Here is a 16,751-nt window from a genome sequence, read left to right as displayed (position 1 = left end):
AAAAGTAAATAAATACCAGCATTAAAATGTACTTAAACTATCAAAAGTAAAAGTACTTGTTATGCAGAAGGCCCCCACTCAGATTGTTATATATATTCCATATGTATTATTGGATGATCATTATGATGCATTATGTAAGCATAAAGCATTATATTCTTAACATACTGTTTTGAGGTTTAATTGAAATAAATGTGACTTTAATCACTTCACTGTCATGTTTTTTATGTTATGCTGAAAAGTAACTAAATCTGTCAGCTAAATGTAGTGCAGTAAAAAGTACAATATTTGCCTCAAAATGTAGTGGAGTAGAAGTATAAAGTTACATAAAATAGAAATACTCAAGTTGAGTACAAGTACCTCAAAACTGTACTTAAGTAAAATACTTGAGTAAATGTACTTAGTTACTTTCCACCACTGTTACACACTAACTTCAGTCTTGTAGGCTACATGACACGCCCACTTAAGTACACAACACACCCCCTAAGATGATATCCAGTATAACAAACCTCTTTCAATAAAAAAACAAGATTTTTGGCGCCTCCCAAGGGTGTCATGAAGCAGGTGTTTCCTGCAGAAGTGGCAATAATGTCTCTCGGCCCATTTGTCCATGTTTTTTTTTTCTTTTTTTCCGTTAAAAGCTGAAGTTTGTGTTTTGAGTTGTCTGTTGTTGACATGGTGGTCTACAGGTTTAAAAATCTGGGGGTTGCCGGTGCTGCATTGGTTCATGTGTTCGACCAATCACCATACACTTACATCACTCAAGGTTCCTGTTGTTCTGGGAGAAGACTAGCTCTTTAGTAGCTGCTAACTATCATTGTTACTAGTTGTTGCATTACAAACACAATAAAGTAGAAATTTGTTAAGCTGAACTTTGAAACGTTCCTCCAGTCTGTTAATGCCTAATGTGTGTAACAGCATGAGGAGCAAAGGAGGACACTCATAGTTAATTTGTAATCAAAAGTGCATGAAAATAACTGCACTACAGCTTCACAGTTTCTGTCCACCTTTTCAGGGAAAAACTAACTTTAGGCATGAAGTTATCCACTCTCCAAAACACCCATTAAGAAGCCAAAGTCATAGCCTCATGCTTTCCATTCAGTCATCCCCAGCCAGTTTCATGGTCTAGACAAACTGCTGGCAAAGGAACGTGCTTGTTACATGGCCAACCCCTCACTGTGGTAGAGCTGTTGCTCCACTGCTTTGGTTCTGTTTTCTCCCTGCTCTCTGCCTCAGCTGGAAGAAATGGTGTTTGTTTTCTGCCGGCAGTTTTTTTCCACAATGTATAGAGCCCTGCAACGTCTGAATGAATGACTGCACTAGTGTAGCTTGACCACTGTTATCCCAGGGCTTCAGAAAACTGACTGATCATGTCACAACCTCTTTAAAAAATCCCTCTATATAATTTTTACTACTTAATTGTAATGCAAAACTCAGCTTTCTAAACTTTGGACTATTACCACAAAATTCTATCTTAACTACGGAAAAAAGAAACCTTTGTGTTAGGGCTGGGCGATATGGACCAAAAGTCGATAAAAGATTTATATCCTGGTATTTTTTTCGCAAAATGAGAGCAAATGTTCAAAGTCAAAGCCAAATAAGACAAGTCACATGTAGTTTTATTGAAACTGTTTATTTAGGTCAACATAAATACTGTATGACAACAGGAGTACCTTTAAAAAAAATCAAAGCTCCATAAAGTGCACATTTAAATAAATAAAAAATATATTATATAATAAAATAAAAATAGCCTATGAAATAAAATAGGCCAATCTTTTTCTGAAATAAATATATTTATATGACAAAAGAATAATGAACATTACAAAAGAACTAAATATGACAAACCCTAGTAAGGGCAGCATTTATATATAAAGAAATATTTTTTAAAAACTATATCGATATGTGCAATATGGTCTAATTCCATATCACATTTAAAAATATAGCGATATATATTTTTATATCGATATATCACTCAGCCCTACTTTGTATTTTGAAGTTTCTATGGTAAATGCCCTTTCTCTTTGGAAGGACAAAATATAAACTGGCAGCAGTTTCTGTACTTGTGGTTTATGTCGAGGCAGCAAAAGAAGCTAAACAGAGCAAAGAGCCCTGACAGGATATAATAAATGTATCTGTCTTCTGTCTGACCGGATACTTTGTCCCCCAGAACCAGGCTGCTTCAACCCTGGGCAGTACCCTGCTGCGATGTGACAAACTGGACCAAGCAGAGATCAAAAGCCTCCTCATGTGCTTCTTACATGTGCTCAAGAGCATGTCTGAAGGTAACATATCACTCCATCTCCCTCCTGAATATCTGCACCCATCATCTTTCTGTCTGGATGTTTAAACGCTGAGCCACCAATCAAAAAAAAAAAAAAAAACATCTCCAATGTCAATCTGTCTTTTTCCAGATGCTCTGTTCACATACTGGAACAAGGCTTCATCTGCTGAGTTGATGGACTTCTTCACGTTAGTCGAGTAAGACGTGTTAGATTTCTTTCCTGACAGCCCTGACATTACACGTTTAGTTTTTATTGTGACTGACTGTTTCACTTACTTGTCCTCTCAGAGTGTGCCTCCATCAGTTCAGATACATGGGAAAGAGATACATCGCAAGGTAATGTTGTTGTCAGTGTCTCAAAGCGTTGCATGGATGTTATTCTCTTAAAACTGTTACATTTTGGATGGTTTTAGGTTTTAGTACAATGGTTTCCATGTTTAGCCTCAGCGTTAGGTCAGTTTGCATTCATACTAAAGCCACTTCCAGTAGCATATTGTTGATGTTATCAGTGGTAGAATGTAACTAAGTACATTTACTCAAGTACTGTACTTAAAGTACCTGTACTTTACTTGATTATTTCCATTTTATGTAACTTTATACTTCCACGCCACTACATTTAGTTAACAGCTTTAGTTAATTTCCAGGTTGAGATTTAAAATAAAAAAACATGTTAATTAAAAGTTATTATATATTTTCTTAAATTAAAACCCACAAAAGTTTAGAGTTTATTATTTTGTTGTTAGGATGAGCTCAATCTTACCAAAATGAAAACGCTGCTTAGATAAATGCATCAACACAAATAATAATTACAATCTGAGTGGGGCCATTCTGCATAACAAGTACTTTTACTTTTGATACTTACTTACTTAGTACATTTTGATGCTGATACTTTTGTACTTTTACTTCAGTAAGTTTTAAATGCAGGACTTCTACTTGTAGTGGAGTATTTTCACAGTGTGTTAATAGTACTTTTACTTAAGTAAAGGATCTGAATACTTCTTCCACCACTGGATGTTATAACAATGTATGCATTACTTTTAGCTAAATATGTCAACTTTTTTCTTTTGGTGTTACTTTTAGCTAAGTTTTTAAGTAGATAGATATTTAATTACACGGTTGTACATAAATTTGGTATAAAATATATTTTTTACCTCTTTCCATGAAATGATTGTGACAATGTCATTTATTTTTGACAGATAAAGTGTATATCTTCTCAAAACTTTATAAATCAATCTCTTCCAAACATTTCACAATGGAAATAAACCACAATTAACAGAGGATTGTGTCTGAAAACAAAATTATTCCAACTTTATGGGCGACCGTGTAGATACTTTACTATTGTGAGATCATGTCAATGATATAGCTACTTATTTGTCCCATGTTTGATCATCCAGTGTGAAACATAATTGCGTATGTGTGTAGCCATTGAAGTGTGTGACTGTACTATGAGCACAGCTACTTGACAATAATTCACCCAAACACACAAACTGTACTCACTACACTATTTGGGAGCTCTGGCCTTGACTCCCAGAGGGCTTTGGGTGTTCACTCTCTCTAACCTCCCACCACTGTTTCTATCTCTGTTCACCTAAATGCTGGCAAGTTTAACAAAAATGAAATAAAAGCTGGCTCCTGCCCTCTCCTGCTTGGGTAAGACTAAAGGTGTAACTGACTCTCTCGAACTTAATGCATGATATCTCCTCACCCTATAAAAGTTGCAGTGTGTGACACAACTACTGGCTCTATATCCATGTACCATCTGTCTCTCTCATTTTAAATGCATGGTGTTTGCTGGAACTAACTGCTTTAATGCTGCTTTGATAATTATCTCCTTAACCTGCATGCAAAACAATATAAACTGCACAACTCTTTCATGTACATGCTTCAGGATATACAGTCATGGAAAAAATATTAGACCATTGATTTCTTAATTTCTTGTTCTTTTAATGCCTGGTACGACTTATTTGGACAAATAAACTAGCCCATAGGGGTTTCATTTAAGAGCTCTTTCTAGCCATTTTCTATGGTTTTCTTGACAATAACCAAAATCATTATCAAGAAAACCATGGGAAATGGCTGGATATCAGCTCTGAAATTAAACTCTTATGAGCTATTTTTGTTGTTATCATTATATTTGTCCAAACAAATGTACCTTTAGTTGTACCAGGCATTAAAAAATGAACAATAAAGTGAAGAAAACAAGAGTGGTCTAATCATTTTTTCCATGACTGTATGTGTAAAAGTCACCTGAAATGTTCTAATATTTGTTTTTATAATGATGCATTTAAAATCCAATAAGCTAAATATTTAACTGTGCCCCAAAGTTGGAATACAGGCAAATCTGCTTTCCTCTCAGGACATTTGAGTGAAATTTACACCACCTAAGTGCGGAAAAAATTTGCATTTTTATCACCCTAACCTGCTTCACTAACCTGCCATTCATCTAACATTGTCCTGTTTCCTCATCAGGAACCAGGATGGGGCAGGACCCATAGCACATGAGCGGAAGTCTCAGACTCTGCCTGTGTCCCGTAACAGGGCGGGAATGATGCATGCCCGCTTACAGCAGCTCAGCAGCCTGGATAACTCATACACTTTTAACCACAGTAAGTGCTCCATATTCTTCATCCAACATCCTCCACCAGAGGACCTCCGCCCTCCTCCGCCTCACTCTGTGTAGTCTTCTCATGCTTTTCACCATCATCAACATCAACTCCCCTCATCCTCTGTTAAAGCCCAGCCCTCTGTCAAGCAGACGGTGCCTCAGAAGACACGGTTGCATCACCAGTAAATTAGATTAAACTGGGTGCTGTGTGCAGCGTTCTTTTGATTTTACCTGAAGGGCTTCAAAGCTATGTGCTCAGTCTGGTAAATGGCATCATTTAACACAGTTTCTTTGTGTTTTCAGTGTAAGAAAGATTTCAAGTATTCTTGGAATATCTGTAGAGCATGGTAAGAATGTATCAGGTTGGCAGGCACTGTTACTGGCTCTGTTCGTTTGGTTAAAATTAAAAGCATGCTTATTTTAACTGAACATTAGCTTTCAAATTCTTCTTATCCCTCTGGCCAGCTCATCTGCTCTGAATGCAATTTTACATGTCATTCTCGAAAAAAAATCTAAAAGCAATCCATGTAAAATATGAAGGGTTTCATTCCAAAACATTTTTTTAAATGCTATTTGAAATAAATTTTAAAAATATTCAAATGAACATTTAAAAACCTCACCAACCTGTTACCATTCATTTGATAATGATGAATGCTGATTTTGTAAGTAGTAAAATCCGTTTTGATTCAGTTTGGAATGAATCTTTTCAACATAATTACATTTTCCAGCTTTGCCTTTAACACTAAGGGTCATATTTTAAGATGTATGATAAAATATGATGTATAAATGTGCTTTCTGTGCACCGGTGTGGGTGAAACAGCTTCAGCTTCTTGTTGTGTATTCTTTAGCCTACAGTCACTCGGATGCAGACGTGTTAAATCAGTCGCTGCTGGAGGCGAACATCGCTACTGAAGTGTGTCTGACTGTGCTGGACACGCTGAGTATCTTCATCATGGGATTCAAGGTATTGTGTTGTTCACTTGAGGTTTGGGGTACAAAAGCACATTACACTCGTTATGCAAGCTTCAAAATAAGAGCCTGAGGATAGTTAAAAATGTCTTTTTCGGACAAAAATCTTTTTTGGACATGTAATATGTATTTGTTGATTATTTATGTTTTATTGTTGGAATTTGTATGATGAGAGTTTGCTTTTGTTTGTCTTTTTACTAATTTATTACATGACTTATTTTATGCAGAAATTAATTAAATAAAAAATATTCTTTAAAAAAGAGATAACATACAAAAACATATCACATGTTACACATTGACTGTACTTTTGAATTTTGTACTGGATCCATTTTTCTTTAAATACTATAATGTTTATGTCAGGCCTTATTAATGCATCATTAAAAAAAAAGCAAAAAACAAACAACTACAGAAGGTGAATTCCTGTTTTTAAATCAGATTTTGTCCCATTTAAAGATGAAACTCTCCTCCTCCACAGACCCAGCTGTGCTCTGACCACGGCCACAGTCCACTAATGAAGAAGGTGTTTGAAGTCCACCTCTGTTTCCTCCGGATCAATCAGTCTGAGACGGCTCTCAAGCAGGTCTTCACTTCACTGCGCACCTTCATCTACAAGGTGTGAAGGACATCCGTTTCCCTGCCTGTAACAATACTCTGCTGCTGCTCGTTACGGCCTTCACTGACGACCTGTCTGTCTTCTTCACCCTCTAGTTTCCCTGCACATTTTTTGAAGGGCGTGCCGACATGTGTGCTGCCTTCTGCTACGAGATCTTGAAGTGCTGTAACTCCAAACTGAGCTCCATCCGCAGCGATGCAGCCCATCTGCTCTACTTCCTCATGAAGAGCAACTTCGACTACACGGGTCGCAAGTCTTTTGTCCGGACGCACTTACAGGTAGGAAAATCCTTTTGTGGCTCTAAGGATGAAGCTTAATTAATAATAACCTAATATTGTAAGATAAAGACACTGGGCTTTGTTTAACAGCTAAAAAACAAACACTTCTATAATTTATCAGCTGTATTCTTCATTATTCTTCATTAATTTTATGAGGATTCTGAAGCTATGCCATGTTACAGAATATTTACCTATTTTACTTATTTTATTTTTTGACCTTCATCTAATGTGTCTTTTGTAGCAAAAGAAACTGTTACCACCAGTACTTAACTACTTTTTTGGATTTTGATAAGGTCAAAAGAAAAGAATATAAATTTCCAATTAAATTGTATTTTCTTCATGGATTTTATTTTTGCTCTAATATTATTGTTAAAACTATATTTACATGTACAGTTTTGAAGTCTGCTGGAGTTCATACAATGTCAATAAAATACAAAAGTTAAGAAATATTTACTAATCATTTTTAATGATATTTATGATAAATTTCTCTTTCTAGGTGGTGATTGCTGTCAGTCAGTTGATAGCTGATGTGATTGGTATTGGAAGTACCCGCTTTCAGCAGTCTCTGTCCATAATCAACAACTGTGCCAACAGTGACAAAACTATAAAGGTCAGGAATTCATTTATATGAAGTTAAAATAAAATCCTTGAACAAGTAATAACATAGCTGACTGTTCTCATTTCTGCATCTTCCCAAACAGAACACAGCTTTCCCATCAGATGTGAAGGACCTGACCAAACGCATCAGAACAGTTTTGATGGCCACGGCTCAGATGAAGGAGCACGAGAGAGATCCAGAGATGCTGGTCGACCTGCAATACAGCCTCGCCAAGTCGTACGCCAGCACGCCTGAACTACGTAAGACCTGGTTGGACAGCATGGCCCGGATCCACGTGAAGAACGGAGACCTGTCGGAGGTCTGTGATAAGTGACTCTTTATGGCTGATTGGGCTGGAGTATTGTCAAGTATTGACTTGATGTAATTCATATTTTCCTGGTTTATTGTTAGTGATGCTTTTATATAATTTGATTAATTACTGCTGTCATCATCCCTTTGAGTTGTTGTTGTTTTTCCTTTACAGGCGGCCATGTGCTACGTGCACGTTGCAGCGCTTGTGGCAGAATACCTGCGGAGAAAAGGTGCTTCAATAATCTAGTTACACTTACAGTGCATGCCCTACAGCAGCTCTATTTTTGTATATTCCTTCCAATCTTTCTGGGTTTTGTTTGCCTAATAAGATAAGATAAGATATTCCTTTATTAACCCCACAATGGAGACATTTTCTGTGTTACAGCAGCAGAAGTGTATAGCAAAAATAGAAAGAAGCAATGCAAACAATAATGTGGCAGATTTTAATACTACTGTCGCATCTTGTACACTTTGTGCAGGCATGTTCAAGCAGGGCTGCTCAGCGTTTCGTGTCGTGACTCCAAACATTGATGAAGAAGCAGCGATGATGGAGGACGTCGGCATGCAGGATGTTCATTTTAATGAAGTATGTTGCTTTTTCTAAGCACAAAACACATTTTACAGTTTTGAAACTAGACATAACTGTATATTTCTTGTAATAATTAAGGAAGGAAACATTTTTAATCATAAGTAAACTGACCATTTTTTCAGTATCATAACCACAGGAGTGGCAGAGAGACACACAACCACATGTGTTTGTATGTGCTTATGTGAATCAATGTTTCGGCATATATTGCTGTCTACAAAATAATGATTATGTGCAGACTTTTTGCAGACGTGCAGCCCCTCATGTAGAAGTGTGTTTTCCTCACTTCTGTACAGGCATCACATTTGTACGTGATAGACGAGGCGTGGACTTATCAAACACTAATCTATTGTTCTTGTTCCCTCAGGACGTCCTAATGGAGCTTTTGGAGGAGTGTGCAGACGGACTGTGGAAAGCCGAACGTTACGAGCTCATCTCTGACATCTACAAGCTCATAATCCCCATTTATGAGAAGCGCAGGGACTTTGAGGCATTTAACTTTTTTATCTCCCCACAACAATCCCCATTCATTATTACAACATTAGTATCTGCAAATCAGATTTTTAATATGATTTTTTGTATTACTTTGCACAGAAACTGGCCCACCTGTATGACACCCTGCACCGTGCATACAGCAAGGTGACAGAGGTCATGCACACAGGCAAGAGATTGCTGGGCACCTTCTTCAGAGTGGCCTTCTTTGGTCAGGTGGGTTTAACTTTGTTATTTCTAGTTCTTCCGAAGAGTTTATTTGGTTTGTGCACTAACTGATTAAATTATGCAAGCTTTATTTCACAAAACAACACAAGTATTAATTTGTTTGCTGGTGTTACAAAGTAATTCACAATAAGCATGTGGGCTGCTGAAAGTGGTTTTATATAATTATTGTTTTTTTTTAGAGCATGATCACATGCAGTGGCATTTTATTATCCACTCTAATACCCTTTTCTGCTTTTTATCCTCTTTGAAGGCAGCGGTAAGTTGTGCAATAGACTTTGCTAGTCTTTCAGAGCAGCCTGAGTCTTTGTGTGGTGTTGGTGCTGCTGTAATCCATTGCACTTCTCAGTCATAGTTTGCTGTTTACAATAACAATCAGTCACCACTGCTGCTTTATGTGTTTTGGAACTGTGTTGCATGGCGCTCTTGTGCACTCATTCCAGTGTTTCTGCTTTTGTGTTACAGACCTAAGTTTTCAACATTATAGTATTGACTAAGGCTGTACCAAATGTCTTTTTCTTTATATTCAAAGCTTCTAGTTTCCAATGTTATCATATTCTATGACCTCATCAACCCTTAAAAAAAAAAGAAATCCTTGGAAAAATTCCTTCAATTTGAATAAAATGAATAAATGTAATTTATGGTGCTGTTTTCCTTCCTTTGTGTGCAGCAAGCAGGAGACTAAAACCATTTTTTATGGTTAAATGCTAAACAACCAGAATATTTAATTTCATTAAAACATGCTGTAACTTAATCTGGTGTTATTGAAAATATTTGGATTGCAAACAGTCCTTCACAACAGCAACTACCAGAATCTAATTGTGCAAATAGTATAATACTAATATTAGTGTAGTCTGATATTTATACAGCTGTGTAGAAATACAGCGTTTGAAGAGAGTTAACAGAAATGCAAAAATAATAATAATCCTGCACAGCATTTCAATATTGATTTAGAATTCTAATATCAACATTATAAGAGAAGCTTCAGCCTGTTTGGTGCCGTTGTAGTACTGACGCTCATCCTTTTGTCTTATCTTGTGAAATAATTGGTTGGGTGTGGTTATCTCAGTCTGTGTGCTTTGATAGAGATCCATTTCTCTAACTGGTGATGTAGTACTTTAGAATTAAAGTGTGTTGACTTTAATCATAGTTTTTAGGTAGTTTTCATGGAATAACGATGATTTTATTTTCTGCTGTCCACACCCCTGTAGCAGTACCATTTTACAGACTCAGAGGCTGAGGTAAATCAACATTGCAGTTGAGCTGCAGTGGTGTGTTAGGTTGTGTTGTGCTCCTTTGCTAATGCAGTCGGTGCTATTTCACGTGCATTGCTTATCTTTTAGCCCTTTAACTGCTCCTCTACTCCAGCCTTAGTGTTGTCCTAATCAAAATCGGAAACCCTTGAAGGGCTAATAGCAGGATTCATCCCTTGTTGGGTAAATGCATGGCTTCACCCATCTGTTCATGGGACTTTTGACCATTTACATAAAGACAACAGACTAATCTAAGAGCTTCCACTGACAGTGTGAAATCTGTGTCCTTTGGCCCGTCTCACATTACTGAACTGACACTAGTAGATGTCTTGCAGTGGAGTTTTTTCTTTTCTTCTGTCTCTATGCTTGTGCATTAGATAGAGGGTTGTGTAATTGTGGAGTCTGCCAAAACGTTCAGCCCAAAGCTGAGACTCAAAGAGTATTTCACCATTTCATGTTAACAAATTGTTGAAATGACTCCCACTCACAGCTCATGTGTGGTTTGGTGTGGCACTGTTTCTTTCTTTATATCTTGTTAGATACAGTTGTTTTTTATTCATCCTGACCATGTTTTATTTGTTTTTAGGGCTTCTTTGAAGATGAAGATGGTAAGGAGTACATCTACAAAGAGCCCAAGTTCACCCCTCTGTCGGAGATATCACAGAGGCTCCTTAAGCTGTACTCTGACAAGTTTGGGCAGGAGAATGTGAAGATGATCCAGGACTCTGGCAGGGTAAGACTTTGTTGCTATTCAGTGATTTGCCATGAGGTTAGGCCCATAAGATTCATAAAACATGGTGCTGATCGTTTGTAATGACATGCACTGTCTGCAGATTAACCCCAAAGACCTGGACTCTAAGTATGCGTACATCCAAGTGACACATGTGACCCCTTACCTGGAGGAGAAGGAGCTGGTGGACAGGAAGACGGACTTTGAGAAGAGCCACAATATCCGCCGCTTTGTGTTTGAGATGCCTTTCACCATATCAGGCAAAAAACAAGGCGGGGTGGAGGAGCAGTGCAAACGCAGAACTATACTGACCAGTAGGTACCCTTACATACTGTAGGTGGTAGTGGCATATAAGGCTTTGAAGGGATAGTTCAGATTTATGGAAGTGGAGTTGTATGAGGTACCTATCTATAGACTGTTTATTACCTGCAGTAGATGGCTGGCAGACCTGAGTTTGGAGAAGCAGGAAGGAGTACCAGTACAGCTAAGCAAGATACTGCTAAAGACAGGGGCGCACAGCAAAACATTATTTAGCGATTTAGCATTGTTTCAAATATTTTCTCTGCTTTATTTTACCATTAGACAGCCTTGTTTGAGTTCACACGAGGGGAACTGAAGCCATTCTATGCCCTTGTGAAAGCCACCAGACTCCATTGACAAAAACAGTAAATTTACCTTGCAGAACACAAGAGTTTCTTGGTCTACCACTGATTTGATCAGTTAGTTTGTTTGTGTTACTGTGTGATTTTGTGAATCCAAATGAACCCTTTAAAACACCAGTGGAGTCAATGGAATCTGGTGGCTTTAACAAGGGCATGAAACAGCTTCTGTGCTGGTACTCCTGCCTGATTTTTCAAACTGGAGGGTACCGACTGTCATCCACTGTTGGTAAAACACTGACTATGGATAAGTACCTCATACAACCCTACTTCAATAAATCCAAACCTTACCTTTAAGGGATACTTTATAGATTTAGTGTTGCAGTTCTGTAGCCAAAGAAAACATTGTGCAACTATTACCACAGGCTGAATAGTTCTCCTTTAAGACAGTGTTATGAAATAAAACTTGGCTGTGAATAAACAAGATGGTGGTGATGTGTCCCTTAAATGATCTAAAATAATCTAAAAAGTGATATATATTTTCACTTTACTCCAAAACTGAAGACCACATCACCCATTTGTCTGCATATTGACACTAAACAGGCTTTAAATACACTGTATGTGAAGGTTTTCACGTGGGTATCAGTCATTGAGGCATTACTCAGCAGAAAGGTGTGCATGAATGGAAGATCTTGATTAGATTCTGAACATGTCAGCTGTCTCTCAAGGACTTTTCCTAATCACAGTTATATTGTCTTATCATGCAAAAAGTCCGAAAGTTCAACCTTACATTCTTATCTTTATTATCTGAGAGCTTTTGAAAGACGCACAATGCACACATGCATGATGAGCTGTAAAACTCAGAAAAGCACATGCAAGAAGAAAAGATTCACAAACTAAAAGGCCATTGTTTTTCCGTCCCTCAGCCACACATTGCTTCCCCTACGTAAAGAAACGTATCGCAGTGATGTATCAACACCACACTGATCTGAGCCCCATCGAGGTGGCCATCGATGAGATGAGCAAGAAGGTGGCTGAGATTAAACAGCTGTGCTCCTCCAGCGAGGTGGACATGATCCGTCTGCAGCTCAAACTGCAGGGCAGCATCAGCGTCCAGGTGCCTGCTTTTGAATATTGTCAATATACACACACACATGCACAAACTGGACATACCTAATGAAATGATCAAAACATGACACAGCTCCTACATCTCCCCCCAGGTAAATGCAGGACCACTTGCATATGCAAGAGCTTTTCTGGACGATGCAAGCGCCAAGAAGTATCCTGATAACAAGGTCAAACAGCTGAAAGAGGTCTTCAGGTGAGACGTCCACAGCCTATAATGAATCTATTTCTAATAAATCTACTCTTTACAAATCTCCTTTAACACTTCCTGATGTTCGAGCAGGCATTTTGTGGAGGCATGTGGCCACGGTTTGGGTATTAATGAGCGGCTAATCAAAGAGGACCAGCAGGAGTATCACGATGAGATGAAAGCCAACTATAGAGACCTAGCAAGAGAGCTGTCCATCATCATGCATGAGCAAGTGAGTATGGTGTCAAGTGTGATTATATCCTGCATCGCTAATGTTACAACTGTAATCTGCTGACACGTTTTGGCTTGTGTTAGTGCCACTCATTAAATGATTCATAATGCAATTGATGATAACACAATCTTTGATAACATCGTTCTCTGTTTCTCCCTTGTGCTGACATGAGCAGATTGGATGGTAATGCAAATGCATCTGTATGCAGTAAAGACCGAGTTGTTGATCCAGCCAGACAAAAGGCATCTGGTCTCAAAAATGACCCCAAGTTTTCTGTAGGATGTTGCATTGCTGAACCAATAGAAATCCTGATGTAGACCTTTATAGCATCAGTCCTATTTTGGGATAACGTAACCCCCAATACACACTTTTCCTCTATTCTGATCTGCCTAATGTTACAAGAAAGAAACATTTAAAAAGAAAGCTATAGCTAAGGCTAAGAGCCATCTCTTGACCTTTAAAGGCACTAATTAGTTGTCTATCACAGACAGGCCTTATCTTTACAGCCTGCGGTAAATTAGACATCAGCTACACAGTATTCTCTGAAATGAAGCACGTCCACTGTCCATCAGAGAGGCTAGACTTCCTCATCGACTAAAACTTGTTTTCATTACTGATTAATCTGACGATCATACTCTTGATTAATCATTAATTTCGTGGTCTTTAAAATCAGAAAATAGTGAGAAACATCGATCCACTAAGTCTTTGAATATCCAACATAATCCAATATTATTATTATTATAATTATTTAATTTTAAGTCAGTCGATTACGCCTGATATTCCAAAACTAAAAACTCACTTGTTCAGGATGCAACTGCTGGCTTGATCAACGATCACTGAAGGACTTATCCCTTTTGGATTGCTGACATGTATTTTTTCTGCATGTGTGTACAGCATGTATGTGTGTGTGTAGGTTTATATGTATGTATCTACATATAAATTTGCATGTGTTTGAACAGCATGTTTATATGTATTTACATGCATCTGAATGTTTTTGTTTATGCATTTACATTTTAAAATACACAAATATGTCTAATACTTTAAAGGATTTGTCTGTTGATGAACATGGATTATTTGTTCTACCCATTTGTTTGCTGGTTAGCTTAGCTTAGCACAAAGACTGGAGGGAAGAAACAGCTAGCCTACCAAAAGTAACAAAATCTCCTCACCAGAACCTCAAAAGGTTGTTAATTACGCACAATGTCAGTTATGTTGTCAGTAATGTTGTGTGTACAAAATATAAAGGGGGGAAAAACAATTTGCCAGACAGTGCTCTGCAAGCTTTCAAGTCTCAGCCTGTTTCCAAATGTTATGCTAAGCTAAACTAAGCTAAGCTAACCAGCTGATAGATGTATTTTCAAATTTACCAGTGGTACCAATCTTCTTATTTAATATCAACTCATGAAGTTCAGCAAAAGTTATCTAGTTCATGTCCATGTATGGTTCAATATCACCAGTCATGTTTATCTGTGTGTCTGTTTACATAAGAACCAACACCAACATTTTTTCCAGTTTAATGTAAAAAAAAAACAGCAGGGTTTTCCCAACTATTATACAACTTTAAGCATATTTTTTACAGTGCCTGTGCAGAATCAACAACAAAAAACAATGCTGTTTTGTTCATTTTGGTAGCGCAGCTTCCGTCTTCTCCTCTGCTCTCTGTGGGAGTTTCACTGTGGGCGGGTTTCGGCAGCTCCTCCACACACACACACACACACACACACACACACACACACACACACACATGTAATCACATCCAAATGTATTTATCATGACAGGCCTCATTGTAAATAGTTGAATATCTCGTTCTTCCTCCCTTCCAGATCAGTCCTGTGGAAGATGGCATGAAGAGCGTTCTTCCAGACTCGCTTCACATCTTTAACGCCATCAGCGGCACGCCAACCAGTGCTACCATCCACGGCATCCCCAGCTCTTCCTCTGTGGTATGATGCTTGCCTGGGTTACCCTTGAACTCAGCAGCGGCCCTCTATACTCGCCATCCAGGCATGCCGGTGATGCCATATCACTTCTGAACTCTAAAATCCTGCTTCTCTTCAGTTAAAGGGAAACTGACAAAAGCACAGGCAACTCTGACCACCTCTCATCTCACTCGGTGAACCGTGACCAAAGGCACTGGACCTAATATACACACGGCATGGTTAACTGTTGGTGATGTCTGTGACAGGTGGAGATCAGAGAGAGGATCATGCAGGAGAGATGACAGACTTTGCTCCTGCTTCATGGCCAGACAAAATGTGTCACCTGTTTCTACCTGAAAAGACTGGGCAGTGTCTTTTTTTCTGTTGGGATCTTTAATATGCATGTCATTACATTACACCCACCACCTTCCCAACAGCCCATTTTTGTTTCTTTTGATAATGTTTCACATTGTGTTTTTGTATGTACAGTATTCCACTTTTATAAGCCACTGTATTGATGTCTTGATGAACAGTATATGCTGCATACATCGGCGCTAGCTCCCTGTACATGAAGATATATTTCTATTAAAAGGGCCTCCTTTGACTCATGTTAGCATTCAACCTTAAATCACTTCAATGTCTTAGAACGGGAGCATTTTTAAATATTTAAAGCCATTGCATACAAAAGTATATTCCAAGTTGTTTATTAATGTACATATGAAAAAAGGAGTGTGTGCAATATTTGCAAAGTATCTTGCTGTGTGGGGCTCATACACTGTAAAGATGATGTTCACCTTCTTGCCAAAGCGATGAGGTGTGGAACCAGACACTACGCCTACTGTGGAAGTAAAATGAAGCTTTTACCATTTTAGTGTTCATCGAAATGTTCCAGAAATTGTTTTATATTGGGGCAGCAATGGGTTTTTTTATTTTTATTTAACACAGTCACTGTTCTGCTGTAAACAGAGATGTTCCCTAATGCTTTTCTTTTAAATAAAAACACACTCATTTCTCTGCACTTGTACTCATGAATACTCATTTTATTTCAACATGTATTAAAGAACATTCTTGCATTTATTTTTCCATTTGGTTGAGTTGTGGAGTTCTCGGGTATTAATACTTTTTTACGAGGTGTCAGCGACGGAACATAGCTGACTTCCTATCTCCTATATCTCATGTTCCCACCCATCATAAAACAACGCAGTCAGCAGTGGGGACGACAGATCAAGGTGCTAATAAGAAGCAATATTACAGAAACACTCCCACTCCCACAGTGAAGGATCAATTATCAACTGCTCCCTGCAGGAGTCTCAAAGGAATATCAAACTAGAGTAGAAAGCAGGCAGCAGCTTCACTCAGACATCATGACCGGTGAGTTTGCAAACAATTTCTTTTTTGTGTGTTTAATTCTAATCCAAAAAAAAGTAAATATTACGTATGAATAAACGGTGCAAACAGCTGAGTTAGAACAAGTAAAGAAAACTTGTTGCACATTCTTAATTTCTGCTGTGTTTCTTAATTCTACTCAGAAACTGGAAGAAAGAATTAATAAGAATTAGAGGCAGTCTGCCTCTTTATTAAAGACAGACGGTTATTTAAACTAGATTAATCTTGTAAACAGATCACGAGGATCCCAAGAAAGGGAGGCAGAGCAAAGGGAAGGTAATGTACTTAATAATTTCATTTTTTTATGTTGTTTTTAAACTGTTCAGTGAGTCTAAATGATAATCCATTTACATTATTACTT

At 38.0% G+C, this 16,751-nt stretch overlaps 1 protein-coding gene across 3 annotated transcripts in view; it reads left to right on the top strand.

Annotated features, from left to right (window-relative positions):
* LOC131978525 (dedicator of cytokinesis protein 9-like) overlaps positions 1 to 16,022 on the top strand; it is a 99,450-nt gene extending 83,428 nt beyond the window's left edge. For all 3 annotated transcript variants that reach the window (XM_059342185.1, XM_059342184.1, XM_059342186.1), the window contains exons 35-53: positions 2,165 to 2,279; positions 2,409 to 2,475; positions 2,567 to 2,614; positions 4,748 to 4,884; positions 5,732 to 5,847; positions 6,328 to 6,465; positions 6,561 to 6,743; positions 7,240 to 7,353; positions 7,445 to 7,660; positions 7,826 to 7,883; positions 8,133 to 8,239; positions 8,607 to 8,729; positions 8,834 to 8,947; positions 10,796 to 10,942; positions 11,043 to 11,253; positions 12,465 to 12,655; positions 12,759 to 12,859; positions 12,947 to 13,085; positions 14,909 to 16,022. In XM_059342185.1, the coding sequence (XP_059198168.1) occupies positions 2,165 to 2,279; positions 2,409 to 2,475; positions 2,567 to 2,614; positions 4,748 to 4,884; positions 5,732 to 5,847; positions 6,328 to 6,465; positions 6,561 to 6,743; positions 7,240 to 7,353; positions 7,445 to 7,660; positions 7,826 to 7,883; positions 8,133 to 8,239; positions 8,607 to 8,729; positions 8,834 to 8,947; positions 10,796 to 10,942; positions 11,043 to 11,253; positions 12,465 to 12,655; positions 12,759 to 12,859; positions 12,947 to 13,085; positions 14,909 to 15,034 (2,451 nt within the window). In that variant the 3' untranslated portion in view covers positions 15,035 to 16,022. The remainder of the gene's footprint in view (positions 1 to 2,164; positions 2,280 to 2,408; positions 2,476 to 2,566; positions 2,615 to 4,747; positions 4,885 to 5,731; positions 5,848 to 6,327; positions 6,466 to 6,560; positions 6,744 to 7,239; positions 7,354 to 7,444; positions 7,661 to 7,825; positions 7,884 to 8,132; positions 8,240 to 8,606; positions 8,730 to 8,833; positions 8,948 to 10,795; positions 10,943 to 11,042; positions 11,254 to 12,464; positions 12,656 to 12,758; positions 12,860 to 12,946; positions 13,086 to 14,908) is intronic.
* The last annotated feature ends 729 nt before the right edge of the window (positions 16,023 to 16,751 follow it).

Source organism: Centropristis striata, chromosome 10, assembly GCF_030273125.1.
Source record: "Centropristis striata isolate RG_2023a ecotype Rhode Island chromosome 10, C.striata_1.0, whole genome shotgun sequence".
NCBI lineage: Eukaryota > Metazoa > Chordata > Actinopteri > Perciformes > Serranidae > Centropristis > Centropristis striata.
This window is presented reverse-complemented; position numbering and strand designations above follow the sequence as displayed.